The 9,522-nt window shown below is 33.5% G+C and overlaps 1 protein-coding gene and 1 long non-coding RNA gene across 2 annotated transcripts; one reads left to right on the top strand and one right to left on the bottom strand.

The window, feature by feature from the left end:
- Nucleotides 1–90: 90 nt before the first annotated feature.
- LOC125062823 lies at nucleotides 91–1,835 on the bottom strand. Its single transcript, XR_007119339.1, has 4 exons — nucleotides 1,537–1,835; nucleotides 1,287–1,393; nucleotides 972–1,201; nucleotides 91–591 (listed from the first exon to the last, which is right to left on the bottom strand). It is a non-coding gene; the product is annotated as an uncharacterized LOC125062823 (long non-coding RNA).
- Nucleotides 1,836–2,127: 292 nt separating this feature from the next.
- Nucleotides 2,128–9,202, top strand: LOC125062820 (putative serine protease F56F10.1). Its single transcript, XM_047668992.1, has 9 exons — nucleotides 2,128–2,775; nucleotides 3,395–3,579; nucleotides 3,866–4,101; nucleotides 4,445–4,580; nucleotides 5,738–5,885; nucleotides 6,200–6,365; nucleotides 6,480–6,612; nucleotides 7,687–7,856; nucleotides 8,325–9,202. Exons 1-9 carry the CDS (start codon nucleotides 2,563–2,565, stop codon nucleotides 8,435–8,437), a joined length of 1,500 nt encoding a protein of 499 aa, XP_047524948.1. The 5' UTR covers nucleotides 2,128–2,562; the 3' UTR covers nucleotides 8,438–9,202.
- Nucleotides 9,203–9,522: the final 320 nt, after the last annotated feature.

Below are 9,522 nucleotides of genomic sequence, written 5' to 3'. Positions count from 1 at the left end.
AGAATTTAGTCTAAAAATAACTATAAGCAAAACATTAACTGCATTAAAATTAACACTCAATTGAAAACAGGAATAATAAAGATGCACAACTTAAACTCAAAAATATTTATTCATTTGGAACCCAATCAAAATCAATGCCTTTAAATGATTCTTTGCTTTTTGTCAAGATCCAAATCAATTATATAGCATTGAGATCACAATAATATGGCGGCAATGATGACCTCATGTCCATGCTGTTTTATCAGTTCCTCAACTTCGTACAGGGGAGTGGGTTTGGTTTTTGTGACAAGACACAAAAGCTCAGCCATTGTAAAAGTTTTGTCAAAGGTCGAGTCGGTGTCACTGTCTGTTGTCATTTTCGGTGAGCCACTTCTGAATATCAGCCTTTAAACTGCTCATCGTAGCTAGTTTGTTAATTTGAGTTACACGATAACTCACATTATCAATTACAATAACACTATGTTCAGTTAATTTGGGTATCAATTTTTCTTCCTTCAATTTCATGAAGTTATTGCCGTTCATATCATCACAAAAATGGATTGGGCACAAAACCCTTCTCAGAACCAGCATGGACTATGCTGTATCTTTTACCTAAAAACAAATAAATGTTTTCTTAATATTATGTAATTCTTAATAAATAAGTAATTAAAAGTAACAAACAAAATTCTGAAAGACATTCCAAAAAAGGCTAAATTAAATTTACCAAATACCTTTAAAAATTTTGTCACTTACTCCACTCGTGCCTTGTCATAATTTTTTTGGCTTGTAATTTTGGTGGACATATGTTTCGTAAGGTAAACTACTTTGGTAAACTATTATCTGTCCTTCTTGCCGCTTCTTAATATATTTCAGTTAAAGTTAAAGTTTGAAATATCTTAGAATAGCTCTAAGATATTTCAAACTTTTCGTTTAGAAGTGACATTTAATTTTTATTGGTTTTAAACTCAAAACCATTTTTTAATAATATTTACCTTAATGAATCTAATATATTCTCGCAGTTCAATAAACAAAGTTCTTATTTTTGGAACTTGTTTTTTAATGCAGTAAAATTCATTTATTTTATTACGAATTGTGTATATGTCAAAATCATCTAAGTTTGAAACACTGGGCTTGCGTAGGCGTTTTTTCCTGGCGTGTTCCACACACATTGGTTTAAGGAACCTTCCTTTTTTTATCCTCCTCATTGTGTTGACACCAACTTCTGCAATAATAACAAAAATTGGGTTAGATGGCAGATTATCACTTACATTAGATTTATTCTAATGTAAGTGATAATGAAATACAACCTGTCAGTTTAGATAAATGGGCAACTGGATTCAGAGGTAATCAGATCTTTTTTCTCAACTTCTTTGACTGTCTTCGATCTGACGTTTAAAATCTTCATCAGACAGACCTTAAAACAAGAAATAATCAATGTTTGTGTTGAAACATAATTACTCGTATGTACATACTAAAACAAAGGTAATTTATGTTGAATACAAACAATTTTTATTTTATTTTTAAGGACGAATATCAAAATGTTTCGGTTGTACTTACTTGCAGCTGAAATAAAATTATTGGTTTTCCTTGAAGCGCTGATATATATCATCCTTTCTTTATATATCTTTCTCTGTTCATAATCTAATCATTGTATATAGCAAGCTCCGGGCACTGCTTTTAATGGTTTTCGACATTTTTTCGCACAAAAACTTAAATAATCACACCACATCAACATCAAGAGGTTAAACTTTAAAGTGACATTTAGTTTGACAATTAATTTATTTATTAGCCGGATACAAAGTCCATTGGCACTTAGTTTGACTTTTTTTTTTTTTTAATTTATTTATTAGCTGACTTAGTTTGACACACACAGCAGTGTGGCCATATGAAGAATCGCGTCCCACGGACACGTTTGTCAGGCTCTACGCGGCATCGTGCAGTTTTCCATAGATAATAATTGCATTGTCAGTTTTACAAAATTGCGGCTCCAGAAAAGTTTCTGTAATCTGTGACCACTTCGATTTGTGTATACTAATACTATACTATACTATACAGAAATCTTGTGGCTTAAAGGTCTCGTTACCAGGCCATAACATTATTAAAAAAAAAAATACAGAAATCTTAAAAAAAAAAAAAGTAGGTCACCTAGGGGCTAGGCTAGGCGTAGGCTAGTATTCAAGCCGCCGCCCTGTGCCTCTCGCCCACTTGATGATTGATCCTGGTTTTGTGGCTCATCGTGGCTGGGTCGATAACGGATAAACCTGCGCATAACGCCTATCGCGCATCGGCCGTGGCGCGTCCTATAACCCATTACCCATCCATCATTAACAGCTTTGAACTTTGTTGCAAATGTTGTGCACCTAGTTGTGGCAAATGTGATTTTTTTTTTGTGAAATGGTTGAAATTTTACGGACAATGCCTAGTGTTACATTAAATTCTTTTCCGTAAAAGTGCTCAATCGTTAAAAACGTTAGAGAAAAATATTGTTAATAGATACATTTTATATATCACCACCGATCAATACCCAGTTCTATTTTTGAAACATTACTTTGTCTTCTGGTGACTTCATTGTAGATTTTCAAAATGTTGTTCCGTGTTACTTTGTCTTTAATTTTTGTATTTTTATTGCCAATGTTCTTGAGTATTAATGGTAGTAAAGAGTTCCGATTAGGGCGGTCGAAGGGAGGAAATTTAGGTGCGCCTGCTGAATATGCAGGTGAAAATCTTCCTCCAGCACAATGGTTTCAACAAAAGCTGGACCACTCATCCCCAACAGATCAAAGGGTTTGGGAGCAGGTATGTACATAACTTGTTTTTTTTTTTTTACACAAAATTATATAATAGAGAAATTACCTTACAATAGCACTAAACAATGGGGATGTTCAAATTAAATTTTGTGTTAATGTATATCTGAGTTTTGATATATCAAACAAATTGGTTCCGACACTATCTTCTTTCATAGCCCTAGCCGAACATACTATGGATGCCTTTTAGGTTTAGGCTTTGTACTTTTCTGTACCCAAGTATTTACTATACTTCTACTAACGACCACCTTGTGACCTTTTATACCTAAAAGTTACCATTATGTGGTGTAAAGTACTGGAAATTCGAAAATAATATTAACAATAACGGCTTCATTCAATCTCCGCCCTGCATCGTAACGTTGTACAAAAGGACCCCCCCCCCCAAATTCGTTACGTAATACTTGAACCACTCCCTTAAACCCTTATTTATTTTTATTATTTTTTCTTCGTGGTACAACTGGTTAACATAATAGACATTGTACATCTTCAGTACAGCATTACTAGCTAAGTATATAGTTAGTTCAAAAGTGTTTGGACTTATTGTCTAACTGAATAAATTCTTAGTTCTTTTATAATTTTGCCGTCGGTGTTTAAATATCTCTATTTTTCAGAGATACTTTGTAAATGATTCTTTCTATAACAACAAGACTGGTCCTATATTTCTTATGGTTGGGGGAGAAGGCCCAGCTAATCCCATGTGGATGACTAAAGGAGCTTGGATTACTTATGCAAAAAAATTTAAAGCTCTCTGCATTATGTTAGAACATCGTTACTATGGGGAGAGCCATCCTACAAAGTAATTACAATTTTTTATTTCCTAAATTTATTTGACCTAATAAAGAAGTATCTTTTTTAATTCTCTCTTTCGGGCGAATTGCAGTATCATAGTTATTCTAAGATACTTGTACATATTTATAATTTCACAGATTCGTTCTATAATCAATAGTTTTGACTACAAAACCATTTTTGATATCTGGTGTAAAATAGAGAAAACCACAAAAGATGAATGACAATACAATTATTATGTTTCCATATATTCAATTTTTTTTTTTTGCACAACCTCTATTCAATTATATTTTTAGGGACATGAGCACAAAGAACCTTGAATACCTATCATCATTCCAAGCTTTGGCTGATATAGCCAACTTTGTGGATGCTATGAATGTTAAATATGAAAATAAACGGCAACTCAAGTGGGTGGCATTTGGAGGTTCCTATCCCGGATCTCTTGTTGCTTGGTTAAGAGTTAAATATCCCCATCTTATATTTATGTCTGTGTCATCTAGTGGGCCATTACTAGCCAAGTTAGATTTTCAAGGTGAGTTAAGTGCAAGTTTTAGTGTATTATTTCTTGTATAATTTTAAAATATCAAACAATTGAATACAGAAAAGGGATACCACCATTTTCTGCATTATTCCCTAAAATTTATTTTATCGGGTCTTATTATTTAAAATCTCTAATGTGTTAGTTATGTTTTTTGTTTTGATGAAATGAATATTTGTGAGAGTTTTGCGAATAGGAAATTTAAAGAATACATAAATTATTGAAATATTTACACCTATTTTTTGACTTCATTTATTCTACACATTTGAATAGTTGGGAGTTTTTCTTTGGGATACAACTAAAATATTGTAAATTACATAGTTAAAATTTTTTGTAGAATACTTTGAAGTTGTGCAAAATGCATTACTTGAGAAAACATCCAGCAAGGATTGTACAAACAAAATTAAGGCAGCGCATAGACAAATTGTTTCTTTGATGCAAACAAACCCAAGTGTTCTTGATGACGAGTTCAGGTAATTATTTCAATATTCACTTTCTTAAGCCGGTAATATAAGTAGTAACAATGTATTGTAGAGTTTTCTACAGAAAAATCTAAGTTGTCAATCAAATTATTTTTAGCTTGTCTCACACTTTAATACATTTATATAAAACGAGCGTGATCATTTATATCATCTGATGTATTTTTTTAATGAAACCTCAAACAAAGAAACAATCTTTCAATAACTATACAAGAATTGTTTAAATTGTCTTCTTTTGGAGCCGGTTTATGGGCGTAACCAGAACCAAATATTCCAAAGTACATAACATAATGCACAATTTAATTATTGGGGGGGGGGGGGTGTATTGATTTGAGCTGGGAGTGGCTGTGACATGACGTCAATGCAATCTGCGCACCTCGAATGCGCCTTCGATATAAAATCTATAATTACACCTAGCCGTTGCTATGTGCACCTATGCCCGGGCGAGGGTTTATACATTTATTTTAGTGTGGCATTATAAGTAATACTTTTCCTTAATAGTTAGGGAAGTGCGAATATTTTCTTAAGTCCGTTGAGGCTATTACTCTCTTAAGATGCTGCGTTCTTTACGAATCTTTTAAATATAAATAAAAATGAATAGGACAATATTTTCGTAAGCTCGAAGACGGCTGGACAAGTTTTTGAACTTAAACTAGTTTTTTTTTAATTTTTTTTTTTTGGAACCTGGATTTTTTTTTGTTTTTTTTTCTGGAAAAGCGAACGGTCTCTATGGGCTAGTATAGCAAAATGTAAGATATGTATTAATTGATATCGACGTTCGCCGGGCCGCTTTATAAAATTCGGGTCTTAATTAAACAACTGAAATTGTAGTAATAAAACGTTTCCATCAACACTTTTGGGCACTCTTAGTGCAGAAGTGTCTTCGGTGCCTTCACACACTCCAAGTCCTAATGCTCAAAGTTCCGGTTTACCTTTTGGTTATTGAGCCATTATATCCTTACACATTCATATCATAGTTTAAATCTGTAATATTATTTTTGACGCGAATAAGATTTCTAAGTTACGAGCCTTCGTTTGATCTCGTTAAACTAAAAAATATTAGTCCCTCCGAACTTTACCCACTCAGACTATACAACTGACTTCAATCTATATAATAAAAACGAAGGGAAAACATAAGTAATATTTTTCAGAACTTGTAAACCCCTCGAGAACGCCTCTAGGAATGATATTAGGAACTTTTTTAACGGTATCGCTAATGATGTCGCTGGTCTGGTCCAATACAATGAAGATAATAGAATAACCAACGACTACACCTATAACAATCTCACTATTAATTCGGTAAGTGCTCCATTCTCTTAAGACAGCGATGCCAAATTCTACAGGTCCTCCTAGGACCAACTTGAAGTAGTATAAAATTTCGACTTTTAGCTTTTTGATATTCCAGTTATATTCACGTTTGGGTTTTATTTAGTTCAGTCTGTTGCTTGGGTTCGAGGCGTTATATAAATTTTCGTATCGTGTTTTTAAGAAAAAAATAAAATTCTGAGTCTAAAGTATCTTAAAATCCCCCTAACTTAAAAACTCTGGTCTTGATTCCCCCTAAATTATGTGGTTGGGTTTTATTCGTCGATCATACAATATTATCTTTTTAGGTTTGTGATATGCTAACTGAGTATAAGAATAACACTCCCGCATACAAAGCCCTGGCTAGTTTCAACTCTATGATATTGGATCAGAACAACGAGACATGTATGGACTATAGCTATGATAATATGATACAAGAGTTGAGGAATGTGACCTGGGATTCGTCGGAGGGTGGTAAGTTGTTTTAAGGGATAGCAGGCGAACGAACTGTCTTTTTTTTTAAATTTATTTTATAAATACAATCTAAATTGCACGTTGGAAGCAGTTTCTAATAGGAGTACTTTTTAGGTCGCCAATGGATGTATCAGACATGTACCGAATTCGGCTTCTACCAGACATCTACGGGTGAAGAAGAAATGTTTGGGAACGAATTTTCTTTGGATTTCTTCATACAACAATGCATTGATGTCTTTGGAAAGAAGTAAGTATATGGAGACTCTTGGGCCGTGGGGTCCAAGCTAATTAAAGATTTAAGTTGACTCCAGAGCTGGTGCTTTCGAATAAGTATCGCAATACAGCGATGAAATGCCAGCAATAAAGGTACTGCTACAGGGACCAAATTTTTTAAATTTGTTTTAATTTTCTATTTTTATTTATTATTACTCTTTAGGATAAGGATATTGTAAATATTGTATATTTGTGTATTGGAAATAAATATTTGTTTTAATATATGTAGCGGCAGCTGTTGATAAAATTGGAAAATGTATTTTTCTTAAGGTCAGAAGTTTTTAAGTTACTTCGTACATACATAAAATAATTAAACATTTGACAAACATATATAACTTACGGCAACTTGCAAGATATTGATAGAACAGTAGGTACGAAAATAGTAAATTCTAACAATATCACATGACAGGTCAATCTGATAACCTCCTTTTTCGAAGTTAGATAAAGACGTCATAGCAGGGCGTTGTACTCCGACTCTTTCTATCAAATTGTAATAGACAAATATATATTTTATTGGGTTTTTAAAAGCCTCAAATCGCGTAATAATATTACACAGTGTGAAAAATAAAGTGTAAGAAAAAAAATGTTTAGTTTTGGATTTGAAAAGCGATATTAATGTTAAATAATTTTTATTTATTTTTGTAAAATAAATAATTTGACATCCCTTGTTTAATACTCTTGTCTTGAAGATTTTCATCGGAGTTTTGTAATGTATAATTTGGTAACTGAACACAAATCGCAGATTGATTATAAACATTTGTTTACGTGTATACGTAAACACGTGAAATTTCACTGTTAGGTATGCGAATCGGAAAACATCTATTTTTCACCGGCCTAAATGTTACTTTTTATTTTTTAGACAACTTTTTTTGTTTTTTATTTTTATGATGCAGCATATAAAAGTACGTGTAACCCTTAATTTTCACCCCTATTTCTACGATCAACCCCCAACCAACCAACTAAAAGAGTTTCCTAGAACTATACAAGGCAAAACAATGTTTGCCGGCTCAGCTAGTAATCTATAAACTTATGTAATGGATATTTACAGTTTCAATGAGGCCTTCATAAAAGCGGGCATATCTTGGACCAACATGGATTACGGCGCACTCGCTATCAGGGCAACGCGTGTTATCTTTGTACACGGATCTGTGGACCCGTGGCACGCTCTCGGCATGCGCACTACTGCTATTAACGAATCTCCGGTCATCTATATTCCAGGTATGTACGCATAAATGAACATATTTTGCGGGGAAAGTTCGCATTTTTAGAAGAAAAAAAAACTATGAACGATTTTAATTATTTTTCTTTAGGAAATTTGACTACTAACTTACATTTTCTAAAAATGATTTTTTTAAGTTTGGACTTAGATACGAATGAGATAGTTAATTTCATGAATGATGAAATAATTCCGATGTTTTAGATTACAGCGGAGATTAGTTAAATACCCCAACTCTTATAAATCAAAATCAAAATACGTTTATTCAATTAAGATGCTTCTTAGAGCATGCTTATGAATGTCAACAACGTTTACAAAATTCACGAAAGAGCAGGACTACGCCATCCGTTCGCAAAACTACCAGGAGGCCTTGTTCTGAGAAGAACGGGCAAGAAACTCAGCAAGTTTTGCCCTCTATTTACATTACAATTATTCAAAGGAAAATGTCATAAACCACGTATATTTCGTAGGTACCGCCCACTGCGCTGACATGTACCCTGCCCGCGATTCCGACTTGCCCGAATTGACCCGTGCCCGTGACACCATTGAGAGCCGTCTAGCGCAGTGGCTTCAGCTTCCATGACCAGTACACCCCTTCGCCGGTCTAACTGCGCGTCGTGTGGCCCAGATCATATCGATTTGTCTCATTCCACACTCCATGCTACTATTGGGATTCTCTATGGCTGACGTATTGCATAACAGGTTTTTCCGTTATTAAACGCAGCCCAAAACTTATATGATGTTTAATCAAGTAGTTGTAGTAATTGGTGTCCAATGTTAACTAATGCTGAAAAGCAGTTAAAGTAAGTTAGGTTAATCAAGAGCCAGTGCCACAGTATTAGGATTATTTTCTATCGTTAATGTCAGCTTAAATGATTCAGGAATACCTGAACATTTACATACATTTGTGTCGCATTAAAACCTAAAGACGCTGGAAAAAGCCTAAATGTTTTCTTGCTACCAAAGGTGGCGCTAGTCATTCTAGCATATTAAGCTCTTGTTCTCTGTGGCCTGGCCAAGTTTTACTCTTTAAACTTGTATCAGAAGGTCTCGTCTTTTTCTAACATTATAAATGGAAAAGAGAGGCATGGTAAGACCTTCATTGTAGAGATAAGCTAATAAAAATACTCGGTCAGTTGACGATGTTAGTTATAAGTAATACATATTCTTGATGTCTCTTCATGTAACTAAAGCGAATTTAAACTTGTGTTGGGACTATTATTGTGATACTCTTTCGAAATATTTAGTTGTACTATGTATGTTTTAGAATTTGGGATCACTTATGTAACACAAATTGTGAAACTGTTTAAACGGACAAAGTCTTTTGAAAATAAATGTCTATTCTTAATTAGTAGTTTTATTTTATCTCCTCAAGTAACAATTACTGATCAATGAAATATATACTAGACTGGTAACATATACCGACTCCTTATAAAAATGTATTATGTATCTCAAAGTCCACTAAACTTCTCATCTGTATTTTATCATTAAGCGGAAGCATAATTTGACAGAGGAGAGAATATATAAAAGTGCATCTATGATGTATATATACCCTTTATATAACCCCATGGCATGTATAATGTATATATCAAGCAACGTATGTATGAAGTCCAAATGAGGCACAAAAAACTTAAGTCCACTAATAATAATAGTTATCATTATGACTCT

This window comes from Pieris napi, chromosome Z (assembly GCF_905475465.1).
Source record: "Pieris napi chromosome Z, ilPieNapi1.2, whole genome shotgun sequence".
Classification (NCBI taxonomy): domain Eukaryota; kingdom Metazoa; phylum Arthropoda; class Insecta; order Lepidoptera; family Pieridae; genus Pieris; species Pieris napi.
This window is presented reverse-complemented; position numbering and strand designations above follow the sequence as displayed.

What these genes read in the sequence shown, in the direction of transcription:
- LOC125062820 (XM_047668992.1), top strand. Translation starts at nt 2,563, where the DNA reads ATGTTGTTCCGTGTTACTTTGTCTTTAATTTTTGTATTTTTATTGCCA. An exon ending in AGCCAAGTTAGATTTTCAAG is followed by an intron (nt 4,102 to 4,444) that starts GTGAGTTAAGTG and finishes AATTTTTTGTAG; the next exon opens with AATACTTTGAAGTTGTGCAA. An exon ending in ATTGATGTCTTTGGAAAGAA is followed by an intron (nt 6,613 to 7,686) that starts GTAAGTATATGG and finishes GGATATTTACAG; the next exon opens with TTTCAATGAGGCCTTCATAA.